The sequence below is a fragment of the Oncorhynchus masou genome, chromosome 29 (assembly GCF_036934945.1).
Source record: "Oncorhynchus masou masou isolate Uvic2021 chromosome 29, UVic_Omas_1.1, whole genome shotgun sequence".
Taxonomy (NCBI): Eukaryota; Metazoa; Chordata; class Actinopteri; order Salmoniformes; family Salmonidae; genus Oncorhynchus; species Oncorhynchus masou.
The window spans coordinates 103,531,133-103,554,388 of record NC_088240.1 but is presented as its reverse complement, the minus strand read 5'-3'; the positions used below and the strand labels follow the sequence as shown (position 1 = coordinate 103,554,388).

General features: G+C 42.4%; 1 protein-coding gene across 2 annotated transcripts; it reads right to left on the bottom strand.

Moving 5' to 3' along the window:
* Positions 1-475: 475 nt before the first annotated feature.
* On the bottom strand, positions 476-4,920 carry LOC135521082 (iroquois-class homeodomain protein irx-1-like). Of its 2 annotated transcripts, XM_064947024.1 has the most exons (4): positions 4,457-4,920; positions 2,066-3,059; positions 1,575-1,650; positions 476-843 (listed from the first exon to the last, which is right to left on the bottom strand). In XM_064947024.1, the coding sequence occupies exons 1-4, from the start codon at positions 4,700-4,702 to the stop codon at positions 786-788; spliced, it is 1,374 nt and encodes a 457-aa protein (XP_064803096.1). In that variant the 5' UTR covers positions 4,703-4,920; the 3' UTR covers positions 476-785. The 2 variants fall into 2 exon arrangements, with proteins under 2 accessions (XP_064803096.1, XP_064803097.1); XM_064947025.1 differs by lacking the exon at positions 476-843 and having other exon boundaries at positions 2,062-3,059.
* Positions 4,921-23,256: the final 18,336 nt, after the last annotated feature.

Sequence of the window (23,256 nt, the reverse complement as noted above, 5' to 3'; positions counted from 1 at the left end):
GGCACCAGCAACCATCTGGCCGGTTATTAGCACCTCAATGCGTCGACGCTCCCTCCCCATTTAACTGGAGAAAGTGGAATAACATTAGATGAGAGGGTCGGTATTATCCGCTGCTTTCCCCGCTCTGCCCTCTCTCTAACAGGGGACGCGGTGCAAGGCGGGTTCCTCTCAGCTGCTAATGATTACATTGGAATGGAACGTCTTAGCGTTAGTTATGATAAGCCATTTACCCTGACGGATGTGTGTAGAAATAATAATAATAATAAGAAGAAGAACAATAATAACAATAATAATAATAACAATAATAGTAATAATAATTATACTGATAATAATCTACCAGGTTGAACCAAATTAAATTCTGGTATTGTTTAATAATATTGTGCAACAGAGAGCGTCCCCTGTTCTCTAAATATGTCACCGTGTCAGAGCTGTTTGATGCAGGAAATACAAAAAACAAAATATCTATATTCTGATGTCTCGATAATTTCATTTAGTTTATTAGACAAAATATACGATCTGGACAAATGTCGTCAACGCGCTATTTACACATGTAAATCACTGTATGTACAGACCAGAAGAAAGACAGAAGGAAAAGCCTACCAAACGTCCCAGGGTAAAGAACAGGGAATAACAGGCGCCATTATTTACAACAATAGACGAGATCCTGCCACAGGAGTTTATATCAAATTAGCCATTTGCTCTGAATGCTACGGTGAATTAAGTTATTTCTCATTGTCCTTTTCTGAGTGCGTAAAGTATTTTTTCCCCAGGGCAGAATGTCTTGATCAAGCCGAGGAGAGGGCCGTTAGAACCAGCTGCGGGGCTTCTTGCTGAGTCCTGGGGCTGAAAGAGCACAGAGGAGGACGAAGAGAACAATGAAAAGACAGAACCGTTTTTCTATACAATAGAATATTATTTTCAAGTAGCCTAGCCACTGGGTCAACATACAGAACATGTCATCTAGGATGCTATATCTCTTCAAGTGTTCCTGTCGACGCGTTTTACCTATATCAGGAACTTGTATTTAAAGCATATCATTTATGACACGAATGATTGATTCCACGTGTGTATAATACATGCCAAACCACACAAACAGGCCGTCATTTGAGGATGGTACTGCCAGCAGCGGCCTCGTGCTAACAGTGGGAAGAAAGAGGGTCTGTGTAAATGTTAGCACTCCAGACGGGGAGAAGTCTTCTGCTAGAACGCTCCCCAGGGCCGGGCTGCTCCCCGGGGTCTTTAGGGAAGCCGAGCCCCAGACAGGTCCCGTTTTACGGGGGACTTGATAAGTAGTCAGCCTCCAGAGGGGGGGAATTAGGAGAGGGGGGGGGGGGGCTGGAACCGAAACCCCGTGTCACCCGGGGAAGAACAATTCTTTTTTAGAAGCCAGACCAATCTCTCACATCTGTCCACCAAGAAACCAGTCCCTATACCTTCTAAGAACCTAACCACAACAGACCGCAGAATGGCACCATTTTGGAGGAAACCATTTGATATTACAATATTAGAATATCAGTCTTACTGTTATAATTCAGCCCAACTACATTTAGCCAATCATTCAAACAGCGTCTTACCCATCATGAAGGGGTCTGAATGAGGACTTCAGAGATTGCGTTGGAGGAGAGGCACTTCTTACAACGTTTTCACGGTCTGAAATAAAAGGATTCAACTCATTACAAAATTACCAAAAAATATATTTTATTTTCATTAAATACCCAAGTAATAACATAATGCTTCTGTGTCACTGTTATTAATATTATGATCATTATTATAACAAATAATGTGTGTGTGTGTGTGTGTGTGTGTGTGTGTGTGTGTGTGTGTGTGTGTGTGTGTGTGTGTGTGTGTGTGTGTGTGTGTGTGTGTGTGTGTGTGTGTGTGTGTGTGTGTGTGTGTGTGTGTGTGAGAGAGAGTAGAGATTTTAGTCGTTTTAAAAGCACTTTTGGACAAAATACAATTGATAGGCTATGCATGTTACATTAACAGTATTGTCTATGATTTTTGCTTCCGAAATATAACAGTAAATAAAGCTTTGGGCATACGATCATAACTGGTACAGACCTACCTATGTGCTTGGGGCTGAGTTGTGGCGAGGCTCCAGGCGACACCAACACCGAGGCCTGCTGCTGCTGCAGCTGGGTCTGTAAGTGGAGGTTATGATGATGGTGCTGATTAACTCCGAGAAACGACCGGACATTGAGCAGAGAGTTCTGCCCCAGGAAAGCTCCGTTGGTCCAGTTATGGAACTTGCCTATCTGACAGGTGTATAGTCCGTGAGAGGGCAGGAAGGCTGGGTGTTGCATCTGAGGCGGGGTGTGACCGGTAGGGCCGGAGGGAGAGGTGGACTTGACAGAACTATCAGGACTGGTAGCCGTCTCAGCTAACGACCAGATTTTAGGCTTATTGTTCACTGGGAGCTGAAAACGTCCCTGTCTGTCCGGGGACACACCTCTGGTGTTGCTGTTGCTATCAGAAAGTTCCTTCCCAGAGGAAATTGAGTTCTTAGATTTGTCGAAGACCTCGTGCTGCAGGGCGAAGGCCCGCCGTTTCTCCAGACTGTCCAGTTCTCGGTTTCGCTCTCTGCCCTCCGGTTTATCATCGTCCTCCTCATTGCTCTGATCTCCATCGTTGTCGTCTATCTTGTCTATATCGATGCTCTCTAGATCAATCTCCTCCTCGTCATCGTTCTTCTCCGCGTCTCCCTCGTTGTCGGAGCCGAAGATGTTTCCATCCTCATCCTCTTTACTCCTGGCTCCCCACGTCACCTTGTTCTCCTTCTTCAGCCTCCTCCTGGCGTTAGCGAACCAAGTGGACACCTGCGTCAGGGTCATCTTAGTAATGATGGCCAACATGATCTTCTCTCCCTTGGTGGGGTAGGGGTTCTTCCTGTGCTCATTGAGCCAGGCCTTCAGGGTGCTGGTACTCTCCCGGGTCGCGTTCTTGGGCCTGGCCGGGTCCCCGTACTGGAACTGACCGTAAGGGTAGAAAGCTGGCGAGGTGTGGGCCGCGAAGCTGCCGGGGTGCACGCCAGGACTGTCCTTCAGCTCGTACTGGGAGCCCTGGAAGGATGAACAACGCCACAGGATTAATATGTTGCTTAGAAACACGTGAGTTTCTATAAATGCCTAATACCACGCATACATTTCGACATGAATAGCATTTAAAAATGGGCCTACTCGCTTGGATATCCCTGTACCTCGTTTATGCCACTCGTTTATGTGAATTAGAGTTTGGGATAATGTCCTTCAATAACGTCCAAAAGTTCCGAAAACTCTAATACTCATAACTGATGTATTATATTTAAGCCTATATATTTACGAGTATAGCTATACACACACATATATTCATGATACGTTTTCGCGTTTTAATTACTGAGGTGAGTAGAACTACTTTTAATGCATTTGACCGAAATGGTGTCAGTTGCCACTGCGGCCTAGTCTGCTCCTGTTGTTATTTAAGAAATACTATTTCTGTATCAAATACAGATGGAAGTAAGTATTGCAATTCTTAAATGAAGTGTATTTTGTAGGACAGTATAACATGTCAATGTCATCATGATTGTAAATGATTTATTTGATGCAGAAGGAGAAACGGTGATGTCTGCTAAAGAAGGCCTGGACACGCTGCATTCGTGTAACCGGGTGCTACAGCGATGAACTGCATTCTTTTGTAAAGTATCTGCAAATGCTTATTTTTACATGTCAGGCTATAAACCTTACAAAAATATATTTCATAAATACGTACGTCTTATCCTCAAATAATTTTCATCAAAATGAATACAACAAAGTAGAACTATGTTGCGAGACAAAATTCTAATATAATGTCTAGGTCATTGTCGAGGCCTGGACTATGTTTTGACGTAATGGTTTTGTTTATATAGCTACTATTTTATCCTAACAGTTAAATGATTTGTGTGCGTGACAAATTCATGCAAAGGCCTTTGTTGTTTCGATTCACCAAAACGAATAGATGTCTTTAGTGAAATTTCAGAAGCCGAGGACCAATGCTATAATAATTAAAATCAACTAAACTATATAATTCGTGTCACAAGCACCATTATCTAGACTAAACGCTCTTTTATACTAAATAACTTCTCCCTCAAACCGAACGGCACACCGGTTTTTGGCTCATCTAGATCGAACAACATTTCTTTGAATGCAGCTGGAACAAACTCCCACTTCAAACGACTAATACACTTCCAAAGTAGGTTTACGAATAATGAATATTACTCCAATATTTAAGACGTGTAGATAAAAGTTATAGATGCATTGTCATTTCTTATCAACAAACTTTCGGAGAGCGCGAGTATTTGCAACTTGCAAAGAAACCGCAGATTGAATAGTTCTCAGCCGTCTTTTCACCTGCTTTTTCCAGGCAAAATAAGTGACACACTTGACGTAAAGCAACCATACAGACCACTATAATACAACAACAGAAGTCTAGAAACAGCCCTTACCATTTGAGAGAACAGAGCCAGGTCTGCGCTGCTGTAAGGCAGGAATGCGCTGTAGTTGTGTGCAGTGTAGGGGTTTGCGTACATGCCCAACACCGAGGTGACTGCAGCCGCAGCAGCTGACTGGTTTCCCGCTAACTCAGAGCTCCCTCCCCGGGACGACGGAGTCAGGACCCCCGGGCGATCCCCGCCGTACACCGCTTGGGAGGCACTTAAGTACTGAGGGTAGCCCAACTGGGGGAAAGACATCCTCTCCGCCGAGTCGTATGCCAAAACACGTCGGAACACGAGACCGAAGCGTAAAGAAGTCAAAGAGAAAGTGGCCAGGAAGCACAGCAGCAATAGGTCACAATGGTTCTTCTGCTATTCTTTAAATCTCAGCTGCTCTCTTTCGCTGCAAGACTGTTGGATGTGATCACATCAACAATTGAGCTCCAACTGATGTGCCTGCCCCCAGGTCTCAGCCTGATCTCTCAGATACAATTTGAAGTTTATGCTTTGATTGGCATCCCACTTGAGCTGCAAGCTCCTCCTCGCCGGAGCATGTGGCTCGAGCATTGGCTGGGCCGCTGTCCCAGTGTTGGGAGTATTGTATGTTAAATGTTTAGCATTACAGTCCATTCACTGAAGCTTTGATTGTTGTATGACAACCTGTCTACACGATTTTACAGCTGTCCAACATAGTGGGATAAAGCACAAGGAGCAGGGAACTTCCTGAATATGTTCAACTGTCATTAACACAGAACAGCACAGGAGGGAAATGGTGGACTTGTTCTATAGGACTCATCCGGACATTTACTCTCTCATTTAGACATTTTACAAAGTATGTCTATAGGCTATTTGGAAGTATGCAATTTTATTGAGTTTATTCTATTTTCTATTTGTTATTTATATTATGTTATTATTCGGTCCAATCTCCGAATTGATGAACGTGGAAAATGACATGAGACATGGAACGGGGATGTTGTCGATCATTTAGAATAAAAGCTAAAATCATAAGTTGATTGAAATAACGGTCAGTCGGCCACAGGTACAATTCCCTAAGGCGTTATGATAGTGTGTCATGTCATGGCAGTATTATGATATAGCTTTGGGATGGATGAAGAACAGAAACTTTGTTAGGCTATAGCGAAGTGGATTGACAAATAGTGTCATCTTACGCAAGCTTGTAAATGTTGTCACTAATTGAAATTCAGCTCTGCTGGTGCTTATAGAAAATGCTTAACCTTCATTCTGTTTTTAGCCACCCCACCCCACCCCTTCACATTCTTTTTGTGTGTGTGCTTGTCTGCGTGTGTGGTGATGGGGGCTTAGTGTTTTCTATCGGACCAACTTAAAGCAGATAGGTAGTTGTTTGTAACAGATTGGTAGTTGTTTTAACCGATTGGTAGTTGTTTGTAACAGATAGGTAGTTGTTTGTAACAGATTGGTAGTTGTTTGTAACAGATAGGTAGTTGTTTGTAACAGATAGGTAGTTGTTTGTAACAGATAGGTAGTTGTTTGTAACAGATAGGTAGTTTGTAACAGAAAGGTAGTTGAGTGTAACAGATCGGTAGTTGAGTGTAACAGCTGGGTAGTTGTTTGTAACAGATAGGTAGTTGTTTGTAACAGATAGGTAGTTGAGTGTAACAGATAGGTAGTTGTTTGTAACAGATAGGTAGTTGTTTGTAACAGATAGGTAGTTGTTTGTAACATATAGGTAGTTGAGTGTAACAGCTGGGTAGTTGTTTGTAACAGATAGGTAGTTGTTTGTAACAGATAGGTAGTTGAGTGTAACAGATAGGTAGTTGTTTGTAACAGATAGGTAGTTGTTTGTAACAGATAGGTAGTTGTTTGTAACATATAGGTAGTTGAGTGTAACAGCTGGGTAGTTGTTTGTAACAGATAGGTAGTTGTTTGTAACAGATAGGTAGTTGTGTGTAACAGATAGGTAGTTGTTTGTAACAGATAGGTAGTTGTTTGTAACAGATAGGTAGTTGTTTGTAACAGATAGGTAGTTGTTTGTAACAGATAGGTAGTTGCAGCCCACTAAGTTATTATTCAGTTGGACCCTAAAAAACCAGAAGACAACTGAAACAAACTGTATCGCTACTAACAGTTGGGCATTTTAAATGGCATACGTTTCACTGGGCTAATAAGACAATGCATTCATATACATGTTATAATATCTTCAAAGAATGTAAACAAGGTTTTAACAAAGTGTTGAATGTACTTGGACACCACTTTAGAGGAAACTATTAAGTCAAACGGTACTTTGACTACATGTCACTAGCTATGTTTCCATTAACTTGTCCAGTGTATTTTTGTTCGATATTTAGAAAGTTCGCATAGAAAATAGACGCGACAATGTCCTGATAGGTGCGTTTCCATGTAACTATTATGTGTCGATAAAAACGGCGGGCCACAATGACGTCACACCTAAAAAATAAAAAATAAATACTTTTTTTGCAGACACCTACAGTGTCGAATACACATTTTGTGGTTGAAGTGTTTCCATTACACGTTTAGGCACATGGCGCACTGCTACATTGTCGGCAGCCTGTATGCTTTCCCACCTGTCTGTTTAAACATCTCAGAACGGGAAGTGAAGCATTATTAGAATAATGCCGTCATTTACTAATATTTGCCATATATTCTAATAATTCACATGTGCCGACGTATCGCCACGGTCCGCACCATGGTGAAACTTACATTCCTGACGATTTGATAGAATTGGAAGGTGAAACTTGCCAGTCAACCAGAAAAGCAAGACGAAGCTGTTCAGGCATTCTTGAAAGTCAGGACAATCATTATCCTGCAAATAAACATGATTTTTTTTTATATTTGTTTAAAAATATTTTGCAAGCAGTAGATATTTATAATTAAATGCGGAGTGGAGCTTTATAGTTATGCGGTGACATCACGCGCCCCGCGTACCTTAAAAAAGATTCCTCTATCATATTCGACAAACACGGTTTCCGTCATCATTTGCCGCAATAAGGAAAGTTCTTCGAAATAAAAATCCACCTCTGTTGAACGGATGCAAATTTTTTCGATCTTTAGAAAATGTATCTTATATCTGCAGTTACCATTACACATGTCACAATATTTGTTGTTGTTGGGACATTGCTTTTGTCGCATAAACCTGGGTCAATGTAAACCTGCCTACTGATCAATAGGGACTATAATAGAACTAAAGAGAAAGCTGAATTATCACTCATATCACAAACATCGTTTTTTTGTGTACACAGATAAATCCATTTTTTTAAGCTACAAAACTAGGCCTAAATAAGCGCTAGAACAAGTAACGTTGGATAGGCTGTTTAAATCAAAACACTGAAATACAAACAATACATCGTTTTCAATCTTGGACTGCAATAAATATCTGTTGGCCTGCTGATATCGCTAAACGGGCCATCCGTGGATGTTATTCCATCTGCAGAGGATGACACTTCTGTCGCCCGAACCGCACACTTTCAGAGCACCACGTGGACTCACATATGTGGGGTCGCTGTTACTCGGTTTGAAACCAACCATCTCGTCTTCGTGGTGCTTGAAAGGGTTGTGTAGATTGAATACTTGGGGACTGAGCCGGAGTCAGCGATATGATCTGCTCCAGATGGCTCAGAGTGGATATTGCAGCGCGATGATCAGTCTGGGATATCTGAGGGCACTGATGGTAATCAGCGGAACACATCAGAAATAGGACGAACGGTGATTGTGATAACCTGCTGGAAATGTGCTGGCGAGAGATGGAGCAGATTGTACGCGGGGAATATCTCCTGATGGAGATGACAGAGACGTTGAAAAAATACATTTTAAAATTTAATATATAACGGGTGAGAATCACTCAAAATAATAAAGAACAATTATAATACAAATAGTAAATACAGTAGCAGCAATACGCTGGTTATAATAATAATAATAATAATAATAATAATAATAATAATTATAATAAAATACTTATTTTGTATTTTTTTAAATTAGCAATAAATGTAACCAGAGGACATTATCTAAAACGTTACCTTCACCTTATGCGTTTCAGAGGTATGTTTTAAATTGAGATATTCTCCTCAATCTGTAAAATGTTGTATGACAATGTCTGTAATATATCTGCATGTAGTATTACCATGGAAAGTGTATTTAACCTGGTTGAAATGTGACTCCTGGCAAACAATGGCACGTGGTCAGGGCAATAAAGCGTGTTCTCCGTTAACTGATTTATTAGCCTTGTTAAAGTCTCATTACCACTTCGCCGCGCGCGCTCACACCGGGAGAATAGTAGGTTAACACGTTCAGGCGGAAACTGTTTGCCCCTTAATGCTAAAGGCAGCAGCCCCTCTTCCACAGTAATAATAATGTATTCACTCTGGATACTGTTCCGAGAAACAGATGGACTTCTACCACACACGCATGTCGCATGGTGTCACTCATCGATAATCCCAACCTTATGTGCCACACACACACACACACACACACACACACACACACACACACACACACACACACACACACACACACACACACACACACACACACACACACACACACACACACACACACACACACACACACACACACACACACACACACACACACACGGTGTCGCCAACGTTAACTGTTATCAATAGGTTCGTTCACACAAACCTTAATATTTCTTTAAATAAATAAAAAACGACATATTTTACTATTTTCTATTTTTTGCTCTACCCTAATCACCGGATCACTACATCTGGTCCCATTTATTTTTAATCGATTTAATTAATTGAATTGAACCTGTCAGAATAACTTTATATATGTATTTTATAGTTGATAAATCAAGGCATCCTTAACCAGCGCAACACACCGTTCTAATGCAGACAGGTACAGCGGTGAGCTCCGCGCTGCGCCACTGTCAGGGGAACCAGTACATTGATGGCAGTCAGACTGACATCTCGAACAATCCAACAGGATGAACATGAAAGAGAAGAGTGGGAGTCTCTTCTCTTTAGATTATAGCTCTATGGTCTCCACTCCTAATGCTATTAAAGTCACCAGGACACAATCCTCACAGCCTCAGCCCAACACTACACTACACTACACTACACTACACTACACTACACTACACTACACTACACTACACTACACTACACAACACTCCACTACACTACACTACACTACACAGTGTTCTCTAGTCAGTTACAGATTCAATCCATATACCTGAGTTACCCTCATTACTCACTGATTTGGCATGATCAATATTACTATGAAGGAGATTGTCTAGTTATTCATTCAGTTCAGTTCAAGCAAGACAACAGACAGGTAAACACCTGATTTTAATTTTCGAGGTAAAAACCTCAGACAACTAGAAGCATACATCCTCCAGTCCCATTGTAAGCTATAGGGTCTGAATCAGTGATCAGAGATCACAGCTCCAACGCCTCTCTAGTGACATTGAGTTCTATGGAGTCTGTTTGACTTGATCATGTTCAACTTTATTATAACACATCTGTTGATGAGGTGATCTGAAAGATACTACATTACATATACTCATTCTGTTGATGAGGTGATCTGACAGATACTACATTACATATACTCATTCTGTTGATGAGGTGATCTGACAGATACTACATTACATATACTCATTCTGTTGATGAGTTGATGTGACAGATACTACATTACATACACTCATTCTGTTGATGAGGTGATCTGACAGATACTACATTACATACACTCATTCTGTTGATGAGGTGATCTGACAGATACTACATTACATACACTCATTCTGTTGATGAGGTGATCTGACAGATACTACATTACATACACTCATTCTGTTGATGAGGTGATCTGACAGATACTACATTACATACACTCATTCTGTTGATGAGGTGATCTGACAGATACTACATTACATACACTCATTCTGTTGATGAGGTGATCTGACAGATACTACATTACATATACTCATTCTGCTGATGAGGTGATCTGACAGATACTACATTACATATACTCATTCTGTTGATGAGGTGATCTGACAGATACTACATTACATATACTCATTCTGTTGATGAGGTGATCTGACAGATACTACATTACATATACTCATTCTGTTGATGAGTTGATCTGACAGATACTACATTACATACACTCATTCTGTTGATGAGTTGATGTGACAGATACTACATTACATACACTCATTCTGTTGATGAGGTGATCTGACAGATACTACATTACATATACTCATTCTGTTGATGAGTTGATGTGACAGATACTACATTACATATACTCATTCTGTTGATGAGGTGATGTGACAGATACTACATTACATATACTCATTCTGTTGATGAGTTGATGTGACAGATACTACATTACATATACTCATTCTGTTGATGAGGTGATCTGACAGATACTACATTACATACACTCATTCTGTTGATGAGGTGATCTGACAGATACTACATTACATATACTCATTCTGTTGATGAGGTGATCTGACAGATACTACATTACATATACTCATTCTGTTGATGAGTTGATGTGACAGATACTACATTACATATACTCATTCTGTTGATGAGTTGATCTGACAGATACTACATTACATATACTCATTCTGTTGATGAGGTGATCTGACAGATACTACATTACATATACTCATTCTGTTGATGAGTTGATGTGACAGATACTACATTACATATACTCATTCTGTTGATGAGGTGATCTGACAGATACTACATTACATATACTCATTCTGTTGATGAGTTGATGTGACAGATACTACATTACATACACTCATTCTGTTGATGAGGTGATCTGACAGATACTACATTACATATACTCATTCTGTTGATGAGGTGATCTGACAGATACTACATTACATACACTCATTCTGTTGATGAGGTGATCTGACAGATACTACATTACATATACTCATTCTGTTGATGAGGTGATCTGACAGATACTACATTACATATACTCATTCTGTTGATGAGGTGATCTGACAGATACTACATTACATACACTCATTCTGTTGATGAGTTGATGTGACAGATACTACATTACATACACTCATTCTGTTGATGAGGTGATCTGACAGATACTACATTACATATACTCATTCTGTTGATGAGTTGATGTGACAGATACTACATTACATATACTCATTCTGTTGATGAGTTGATCTGACAGATACTACATTACATACACTCATTCTGTTGATGAGGTGATCTGACAGATACTACATTACATACACTCATTCTGTTGATGAGGTGATCTGACAGATACTACATTACATATACTCATTCTGTTGATGAGGTGATCTGACAGATACTACATTACATATACTCATTCTGTTGATGAGTTGATGTGACAGATACTACATTACATATACTCATTCTGTTGATGAGTTGATCTGACAGATACTACATTACATATACTCATTCTGTTGATGAGGTGATCTGACAGATACTACATTACATACACTCATTCTGTTGATGAGGTGATCTGACAGATACTACATTACATATACTCATTCTGTTGATGAGTTGATGTGACAGATACTACATTACATATACTCATTCTGTTGATGAGGTGATCTGACAGATACTACATTACATATACTCATTCTGTTGATGAGGTGATCTGACAGATACTACATTACATACACTCATTCTGTTGATGAGGTGATCTGACAGATACTACATTACATATACTCATTCTGTTGATGAGTTGATCTGACAGATACTACATTACATATACTCATTCTGTTGATGAGGTGATCTGACAGATACTACATTACATATACTCATTCTGTTGATGAGGTGATCTGACAGATACTACATTACATATACTCATTCTGTTGATGAGGTGATCTGACAGATACTACATTACATATACTCATTCTGTTGATGAGGTGATCTGACAGATACTACATTACATATACTCATTCTGTTGATGAGGTGATCTGACAGATACTACATTACATATACTCATTCTGTTGATGAGGTGATCTGACAGATACTACATTACATACACTCATTCTGTTGATGAGGTGATCTGACAGATACTACATTACATACACTCATTATGTTGATGAGGTGATCTGACAGATACTACATTACATATACTCATTCTGTTGATGAGTTGATGTGACAGATACTACATTACATACACTCATTCTGTTGATGAGGTGATCTGACAGATACTACATTACATACACTCATTCTGTTGATGAGGTGATCTGACAGATACTACATTACATATACTCATTCTGTTGATGAGGTGATCTGACAGATACTACATTACATATACTCATTCTGTTGATGAGGTGATCTGACAGATACTACATTACATATACTCATTCTGTTGATGAGGTGATCTGACAGATACTACATTACATACACTCATTCTGTTGATGAGGTGATCTGACAGATACAACATTACATACACTCATTATGTTGATGAGGTGATCTGACAGATACTACATTACATATACTCATTCTGTTGATGAGTTGATGTGACAGATACTACATTACATACACTCATTCTGTTGATGAGGTGATCTGACAGATACTACATTACATATACTCATTCTGTTGATGAGGTGATCTGACAGATACTACATTACATATACTCATTCTGTTGATGAGGTGATCTGACAGATACTACATTACATATACTCATTCTGTTGATGAGGTGATCTGACAGATACTACATTACATACACTCATTCTGTTGATGAGGTGATCTGACAGATACTACATTACATATACTCATTCTGTTGATGAGGTGATCTGACAGATACTACATTACATATACTCATTCTGTTGATGAGGTGATCTGACAGATACTACATTACATACACTCATTCTGTTGATGAGGTGATCTGACAGATACTACATTACATACACTCATTCTGTTGATGAGGTGATCTGACAGATACTACATTACATATACTCATTCTGTTGATGAGGTGATCTGACAGATACTACATTACATATACTCATTCTGTTGATGAGGTGATCTGACAGATACTACATTACATATACTCATTCTGTTGATGAGTTGATGTGACAGATACTACATTACATATACTCATTCTGTTGATGAGTTGATGTGACAGATACTACATTACATACACTCATTCTGTTGATGAGTTGATCTGACAGATACTACATTACATACACTCATTCTGTTGATGAGGTGATCTGACAGATACTACATTACATACACTCATTCTGTTGATGAGGTGATCTGACAGATACTACATTACATATACTCATTCTGTTGATGAGTTGATCTGACAGATACTACATTACATACACTCATTCTGTTGATGAGGTGATCTGACAGATACTACATTACATATACTCATTCTGTTGATGAGGTGATCTGACAGATACTACATTACATATACTCATTCTGTTGATGAGTTGATCTGACAGATACTACATTACATACACTCATTCTGTTGATGAGGTGATCTGACAGATACTAAATGAAATATAGTAATTTGTGATGTTGCATAACATCTATCTACCTTTAATTTCAGGATGCTTAGTTATTGGTTCTGTTGATAGAAGCAGTGCTGCAGAATATAGAGACGGTGTATTAACAGTCTTACTGAGGGTAAAACATCTGAGGGATGTACCTTTTTACATTATACAGATGTTTATATATATGCTTTATTTAACCAGCAGGTCAGTTAAGAACACATTCTTATTTTACAATGACGGCCTACACCGGCCAAACCCTCCCGTAACCCGGACGACGCCGGGCCAATTGTGAGCCTCTCTATGGGACTCCCAATCGCAGCCGGTTGTGATAGAGGCCGGATTCCAACCAGGGTGTCTGTAGTGATGCCTCAAGCACTGAGATGTAGTGTCTTAGACGGCTGCGCCACTCGGGATCCCTCAGATGAGCAGATGATGTGTTAAAAGATAACCTATACTGTATCTTCCTAACCACAGCCCACTGTTCTCTCTCACACGACCTCTGTCCTGTTCCTATACTGTATCTTCCTAACCACAGCCCACTGTTCTCTCTCACACGACCTCTGTCCTGATCCTATACTGTATATTCCTAACCACAGCCCACTGTTCTCTCTCACACGACCTCTGTCCCGATCCTATACTGTATCTTCCTAACCACAGCCCACTGTTCTCTCTCACACGACCTCTGTCCCGATCCTATACTGTATCTTCCTAACCACAGCCCACTGTTCTCTCTCACACGACCTCTGTCCTGATCCTATACTGTATATTCCTAACCACAGCCCACTGTTCTCTCTCACACGACCTCTGTCCCGATCCTATACTGTATCTTCCTAACCACAGCCCACTGTTCTCTCTCACACGACCTCTGTCCTTATCCTATACTGTATCTTCCTAACCACAGCCCACTGTTCTCTCTCACACGACCTCTGTCCCGATCCTATACTGTATCTTCCTAACCACAGCCCACTGTTCTCTCTCACACGACCTCTGTCCTGTTCCTATACTGTATCTTCCTAACCACAGCCCACTGTTCTCTCTCACACGACCTCTGTCCCGATCCTATACTGTATCTTCCTAACCACAGCCCACTGTTCTCTCTCACACGACCTCTGTCCCGTTCCTATACTGTATCTTCCTAACCACAGCCCACTGTTCTCTCTCACACGACCTCTGTCCTGTTCCTATACTGTATCTTCCTAACCACAGCCCACTGTTCTCTCTCACACGACCTCTGTCCTGTTTCTATACTGTATCTTCCTAACCACAGCCCACTGTTCTCTCTCACACGACCTCTGTCCTGTTCCTATACTGTATCTTCCTAACCACAGCCCACTGTTCTCTCTCACACGACCTCTGTCCTGTTCCTATACTGTATCTTCCTAACCACAGCCCACTGTTCTCTCTCACACGACCTCTGTCCCGATCCTATACTGTATCTTCCTAACCACAGCCCACTGTTCTCTCTCACACGACCTCTGTCCTGATCCTATACTGTATCTTCCTAACCACAGCCCACTGTTCTCTCTCACACGACCTCTGTCCTGATCCTATACTGTATCTTCCTAACCACAGCCCACTGTTCTCTCTCACACGACCTCTGTCCTGTTCCTATACTGTATCTTCCTAACCACAGCCCACTGTTCTCTCTCACACGACCTCTGTCCTGATCCTATACTGTATATTCCTAACCACAGCCCACTGTTCTCTCTCACACGACCTCTGTCCAGTTCCTATACTGTATCTTCCTAACCATAGCCCACTGTTCTCTCTCACACAACCTCTGTGCTGATCCTATACTGTATCTTCCTAACCACAGCAAAACCACTGACTGGAAATGTGTGCTTAGTATTGAATATGAGAACCACACCGAGCTCTACAGGCGTTTCCATGGTAATAAACGAGGTCGTCTCCAGATGTCAAAAGGGCAAAATGTTCCGTACTTGAAAGATAAACTCATGGAACAATTTCTTCATTGTAAGAGCACTTGAAAAAAATGTCATTTTACGGCCACTAACGTTCTAATCTGTGTTCACATCTGAATGAATTGCACTGAAATAAATCCTGCCCTCTGCTTTCACTTTGTTACAATTTCAATGTTGTACAATAAGAAAACATTTGTAAGTTAAGAATTTTGTGAAGCTGCATTCCATCCAAATTCTTTGCATTTTTCCTACATTACCCATAGTCTACAGAAACATTTTCATCTGGATTGAAGGAAGGCTAACAAAAATGAATTCTGGGTTATGTAGGACTTTTCCAACAGGGACATGATTCTGGATTGTTCTGAATCATGTCGAAATTTGTGATAATCAAAAAAATCGACTTTGGTCCAAAATGTATGTCTGTTTTGATGTAACACAGGCTAAGACATTGCACATTGGAAAGTGTCCTTCTGATACAAAGATAGAGAGTTCTTTTGATGGAAACTACAACCCATCTAAATGGACAGCAAACAAGATTAGTGACTGATTTGATTGATGATTATCTCATTACATGTATCCTGAGAAGGAACATCAAGGCAGAGTGCTGGAGGTCCTCTGGTCTGTCAGGGTCTGGCTACAGGAGGTCCTCTGGTCTGTCAGGGTCTGGCTACTGGAGGTCCTCTGGTCTGTCAGGGGCTGGCTACTGGAGGTACTCTGGTCTGTAAGGGGCTGGTTACTGGAGGTCCTCTGGTCTGTCAGGGTCTGGCAACTGGAGGTCCTCTGGTCTGTCAGGGTCTGGCTACTGGAGGTACTCTGGTCTGTAAGGGGCTGGTTACTGGAGGTCCTCTGGTCTGTCAGGGTCTGGCTACTGGAGGTCCTCTGGTCTGTAAGGGGCTGGTTACTGGAGGTCCTCTGGTCTGTCAGGGTCTGGCTACTGGAGGTCCTCTGGTCTGTCAGGGTCTGGCTACTGGAGGTACTCTGGTCTGTAAGGGGCTGGTTACTGGAGGTCCTCTGGTCTGTCAGGGTCTGGCTACTGGAGGTCCTCTGGTCTGTCAGGGTCTGGCTACTGGAGGTACTCTGGTCTGTAAGGGGCTGGTTACTGGAGTTCCTCTGGTCTGTCAGGGTCTGGCTACTGGAGGTCCTCTGGTCTGTCAGGAACTGGCTACAGGAGGTCCTCTGGTCTGTCAGGGGCTGGTTACTGGAGGTCCTCTGGTCTGTCAGGAACTGGCTACTGGAGATACTCTGGTCTGTCAGGGGCTGGTTACTGGAGGTACTCTGGTCTGTCAGGGGATGGCTACTGGAGGTACTCTGGTCTGTCATGGGCTGGCTACTGGAGGTCCTCTGGTCTGTCAGGGGCCGGCTACTGGAGGTCCTCTGGTCTGTCAGGGAATGGTTACTGGAGGTCCTCTGGTCTGTCAGGAACTGGCTACTGGAGATACTCTGGTCTGTCAGGGAATGGTTACTGGAGGTCCTCTGGTCTGTCAGGGGCTGGCTACCGGAAGTACTCTGGTTACTGGAGGAGTGATTAAATGATCCAGTGACTGGTTACTGGAGGAGTGATAATGATACGCCCTGGCCTTAGTATTCTGTGTTTTATTTATTATGTTGGTTCGGCCAGGGCGTGACATGGGTGTCTTGTTTAGTCTAGGAGTTTTGTAGTCTATGAGTGTTCTAGGTAAGTCTATGGTGGCCTGGAGTGGTTCTCAATCAGAGGCAGGTCTTTATCGTTGTCTCTGATTGGGAACCATATTTAGGCAGTCATATTATTTAGGTATTTTGTGGGTGATTGTTCCTCTCTCTGTGTTTTGCACCAGTTAGGACTGTTTCAGTTTTTCCACATTTTCTTATTTTGATTAGTGTTCACGTTTTCATCTTTCATTAAAGATGTTTATAAATAACCACGCTGCAATTTGGTCCTCCTCTCCTTCCCAGGAAGAAAACTGTTACAGATTTAAAAAAGACAGTGACTGGTTACTGGAGGAATGATGAAATAAGCCAGTGACTGGTTACTGGAGGCGTGATGAAATAAACCAGTGACTGTCAGGGGCTGGCTACCGGAAGTACTCTGGTTACTGGAGGAGTGATTAAATGATCCAGTGACTGGTTACTGGAGGAGTGATAATGATACGCCCTGGCCGAGGTGAAATAAGCCAGTGACTGGTTACTGGAGGAGTGATGAAATTAGCCAGTGACTGGTTAATGGAGGAGTGATGAAACTGGCCAGTGACTGGTTACTGGAGGAGGGATGAAATTAGCCAGTGACTGGTTACTGGAAGAGTGATGAAATAAGCCAGTGACTGGTTACTGGAGGAGTGATGAAATAAGCCAGTGACTGGTTACTGGAGGAGTGATGAAACTGGCCAGTGACTGGTTACTGGAGGAGTGATGAAATTAGCCAGTGACTGGTTACTGGAGGAGTGATGAAATTAGCCAGTGACTGGTTACTGGAGGAGTGATGAAACTGGCCAGTGACTGGTTACTGGAGGAGGGATGAAATAAGCCAGTGACTGGTTACTGGAGGAGTGATGAAATTAGCCTGTGACTGGTTACTGGAGGAGTGATGAAATTAGCCAGTGACTGGTTTCTGGAGGAGTGATGAAATTAGCCAGTGACTGGTTACTGGAGGAGGGATGAAATTAGCCAGTGACTGGTTACTGGAGGAGTGATGAAATTAGCCAGTGACTGGTTACTGGAGGAGTGATGAAATAAGACAGTGACTGGTTACTGGAGGAGTGATGAAGTTAGCCAGTGACTGGTTACTGGAGGAGAGATGAAATAAGCCAGTGACTGGTTACTGGAGGAGTGATGAAATAAGCCAGTGACTGGTTACTGGAGGAGTGATGAAATAAGCCAGTGACTGGTTACTGGAGGAGGGATGAAATTAGCCAGTGACTGGTTACTGGAGGAGTGATGAAATAAGCCAGTGACTGGTTACTGGAGGAGTGATGAAATAAACCAGTGACTGGTTACTGGAGGAGTGATGAAATAAGCCAGTGACTGGTTACTGGAGGAGGGATGAAATTAGCCAGTGACTGGTTACTGGAAGAGTGATGAAATAAGCCAGTGACTGGTTACTGGAGGAGTGATGAAATAAGCCAGTGACTGGTTACTGGAGGAGTGATGAAACTGGCCAGTGACTGGTTACTGGAGGAGTGATGAAATTAGCCTGTGACTGGTTACTGGAGGAGTGATGAAATTAGCCAGTGACTGGTTACTGGAGGAGTGATGAAATTAGCGAGTGACTGGTTACTGGAGGAGTGATGAAATAAGCCAGTGACTGGTTACTGAAGGAGTGATGAAATTAGCCAGTGACTGGTTACTGGAGGAGTGATGAAATTAGCCAGTGACTGGTTACTGGAGGAGTGATGAAATTAGCCAGTGACTGGTTACTGGAGGAGTGATGAAATAAACCAGTGACTGGTTACTGGAGGAGTGATGAAATAAGCCAGTGACTGGTTACTGGAGGAGGGATGAAATTAGACAGTGACTGGTTACTGGAGGAGTGATGAAATTAGCCAGTGACTGGTTACTGGAGGAGTGATGAAATTAGCCAGTGACTGGTTACTGGAGGAGTGATGAAATAAGCCAGTGACTGGTTACTGAAGGAGTGATGAAATTAGCCAGTGACTGGTTACTGGAGGAGTGATGAAATTAGCCAGTGACTGGTTACTGGAGGAGTGATGAAATAAGCCAGTGACTGGTTAGTGGAGGAGTGATGAAATAAGCCAGTGACTGGTTACTGGAGGAGGGATGAAATTAGCCAGTGACTGGTTACTGGAGGAATGATGAAATAAGCCAGTGACTGGTTACTGGAGGAGTGATGAAATAAACCAGTGACTGGTTACTGGAGGAGTGATGAAATAAGCCAGTGACTGGTTACTGGAGGAGGGATGAAATTAGCCAGTGACTGGTTACTGGAAGAGTGATGAAAAAAGCCAGTGACTGGTTACTGGAGGAGTGATGAAACTGGCCAGTGACTGGTTACTGGAGGAGTGATGAAATTAGCCAGTGACTGGTTACTGGAGGAGTGATGAAATTAGCCAGTGACTGGTTACTGGAGGAGTGATGAAACTGGCCAGTGACTGGTTACTGGAGGAGTGATGAAATTAGCCTGTGACTGGTTACTGGAGGAGTGATGAAATTAGCCAGTGACTGGTTACTGGAGGAGTGATGAAATTAGCCAGTGACTGGTTACTGGAGGAGGGATGAAATAAGCCAGTGACTGGTTACTGAAGGAGTGATGAAATTAGCCAGTGACTTGTTACTGGAGGAGTGATGAAATTAGCCAGTGATAGGTTACTGGAGGAGTGATGAAATTAGCCAGTGACTGGTTACTGGAGGAGTGATGAAACTGGCCAGTGACTGGTTACTGGAGGAGTGATGAAATTAGACAGTGACAGGTTACTGGAGGAGTGATGAAATTAGCCAGTGACTGGTTACTGGAGGAGTGATGAAATTAGCCAGTGACTGGTTACTGGAGGAGGGATGAAATAAGCCAGTGACTGGTTACTGAAGGAGTGATGAAATTAGCCAGTGACTGGTTACTGGAGGAGTGATGAAATTAGCCAGTGACTGGTTACTGGAGGAGTGATGAAATTAGCCAGTGACTGGTTACTGGAGGAGTGATGAAATAAACCAGTGACTGGTTACTGGAGGAGTGATGAAATTAGACAGTGACTGGTTACTGGAGGAGTGATGAAATAAACCAGTGACTGGTTACTGGAGGAGTGATGAAATAAGCCAGTGACTGGTTACTGGAGGAGTGATGAAATTAGCCTGTGACTGGTTACTGGAGGAGTGATGAAATAAGCCAGTGACTGGTTACTGGAGGAGTGATGAAATAAACCAGTGACTGGTTACTGAAGGAGTGATGAAATAAACCAGTGACTGGTTACTGGAGGAGTGATGAAATTAGACAGTGACTGGTTACTGGAGGAGTGATGAAATAAGCCAGTGACTGGTTACTGGAGGAGTGATGAAATAAGCCAGTGACTGGTTACTGGAGGAGTGATGAAATAAGCCAGTGACTGGTTACTGAAGGAGTGATGAAATTAGACAGTGACTGGTTACTGGAGGAGTGATGAAATAAACCAGTGACTGGTTACTGGAGGAGTGATGAAATTAGACAGTGACTGGTTACTGGAGGAGTGATGAAATAAGCCAGTGACTGGTTACTGGAGGAGTGATGAAATAAGCCAGTGACAGGTTGCTGGAGGAGGGATGAAATTAGACAGTGACTGGTTACTGGAGGAGTGATGAAATAAGCCAGTGACTGGTTACTGGAGGAGTGATGAAATAAGCCAGTGACTGGTTACTGGAGGAGTGATGAAATAAACCAGTGACTGGATACTGGAGGAGTGATGAAATAAACCAATGACTGGATACTGGAGGAGTGATGAAATAAACCAGTGACTGGTTACTGGAGGAGTGATGAAATTAGCCAGTGACTGGATACTGGAGGAGTGATGAAATAAGCCAGTGACTGGTTACTGGAGGAGTGATGAAATAAGCCAGTGACTGGTTACTGGAGGAGTGATGAAATTATTACATAATTCATCAATTATTATTAGACCTGTAATGTGATCAGACCTGTAATGTGTATTACTGTGATCAGACCTGTAATGTGTATTACTGTGATCAGACCTGTAATGTGTATTACTGTGATCAGACCTGTAATGTGATCAGACCTGTAATGTGTATTACTATGATCAGACCTGTAATGTGTATTACCGTGTATTACGGTTTCCGGTTCCGGGTTGGAGCGAGCGGTCGCATCTACACTTCGGTCCGCAGGTAGTATAACTTTTCATTACATTTTCGTTACATTTCATTATAGTACAACGGTTTGATTTGTCTAATCTTAGCAATTTCTTCTTAGCTAGCTACATAGCCGTCTTTGTATCAAAGATAATTGCGTAATTATCGTATTTCTTCGTCCTAACGTAGTCTACACTGCTATCTGCCCAGCAGCTAGCTAAGCAGCTAGCTAACGTCCACTGTCCACCAGCACTGTAGAAACTGTAGAAACTATTACACTCAACTGAACGACTCGATTAGTGTAGTGTTAGCTAGCTACATAGTTGTCTTTGCTGTCTTCGTATCCAAGATAATTGTGTAGTTTAGAGTGTGTAGACTTAGAGTGATTATCTTAATTTACCGAGGTTAGCTAGCCAGCTATTTGTCGTCCTTAACGTAGGAGATGCTGCTAGCTAGCTAGCCAACAGCTAGCCAACGTTTACCGAATTGAACTTCAACTACCCGGTCAACATTCCGCCTCGCCCCACAGGTAGTATCACATTTTCATTTCACTTCATTACAGTACAACGGTTTGATTTGTTTGATCGTAGCTAGCTAGCTACATAGCCGTCTTTGTATCTAAGACAATTGTGTAGTCTAGAGCGATTTTCTAGGTTAGCTAGCCAGCTATTGTCGTTCTTTTAACGTAACGTAACGCAATCAACACTGCTAGCTAGCCAGCTAGCCCCCGAATAGCAGCACTGTAGAAACTATTACACTCGACGGAACGACTTGATTAGAGTAGTGTCAACATCGCAGCCACTGCCAGCTAGCCTACAAAGTCAACAACGCAGCCACTGCCAGCCAGCCTACTCCAGCAGTACTGTATCATTTTAGTCAATAAGATTCTTGCTACGTAAGCTTAACTTTCTGAACATTCGAGACGTGTAGTCCACTTGTCATTCCAATCTCCTTTGCATTAGCGTAGCCTCTTCTGTAGCTTGTCAATTATGTGTCTATCTATCCCTGTTCTCTCCTCTCTGCACAGACCATACAAACGCTCCACACCGCGTGGCCGCGGCCACCCTAATCTGGTGGTCCCAGCGCGCACGACCCACGTGGAGTTCCAGGTCTCCGGTAGCCTCTGGAACTGCCGATCTGCGGCCTACAAGGCAGAGTTCATCTCAGCCTATGCCTCCTTCCAGTCCCTCGACTTCTTGGCACTGACGGAAACATGGATCACCACAGATAACACTGCTACTCCTACTGCTCTCTCTTCGTCCGCCCACGTGTTCTCGCACACCCCGAGAGCTTCTGGTCAGCGGGGTGGTGGCACCGGGATCCTCATCTCTCCCAAGTGGTCATTCTCTCTTTCTCCCCTTACCCATCTGTCTATCGCCTCCTTTGAATTCCATGCTGTCACAGTTACCAGCCCTTTCAAGCTTAACATCCTTATCATTTATCGCCCTCCAGGTTCCCTCGGAGAGTTCATCAATGAGCTTGATGCCTTGATAAGCTCCTTTCCTGAGGACGGCTCACCTCTCACAGTCCTGGGCGACTTTAACCTCCCCACATCTACCTTTGACTCATTCCTCTCTGCCTCCTTCTTTCCACTCCTCTCCTCTTTTGACCTCACCCTCTCACCTTCCCCCCCTACTCACAAGGCAGGCAATATGCTCGACCTCATCTTTACT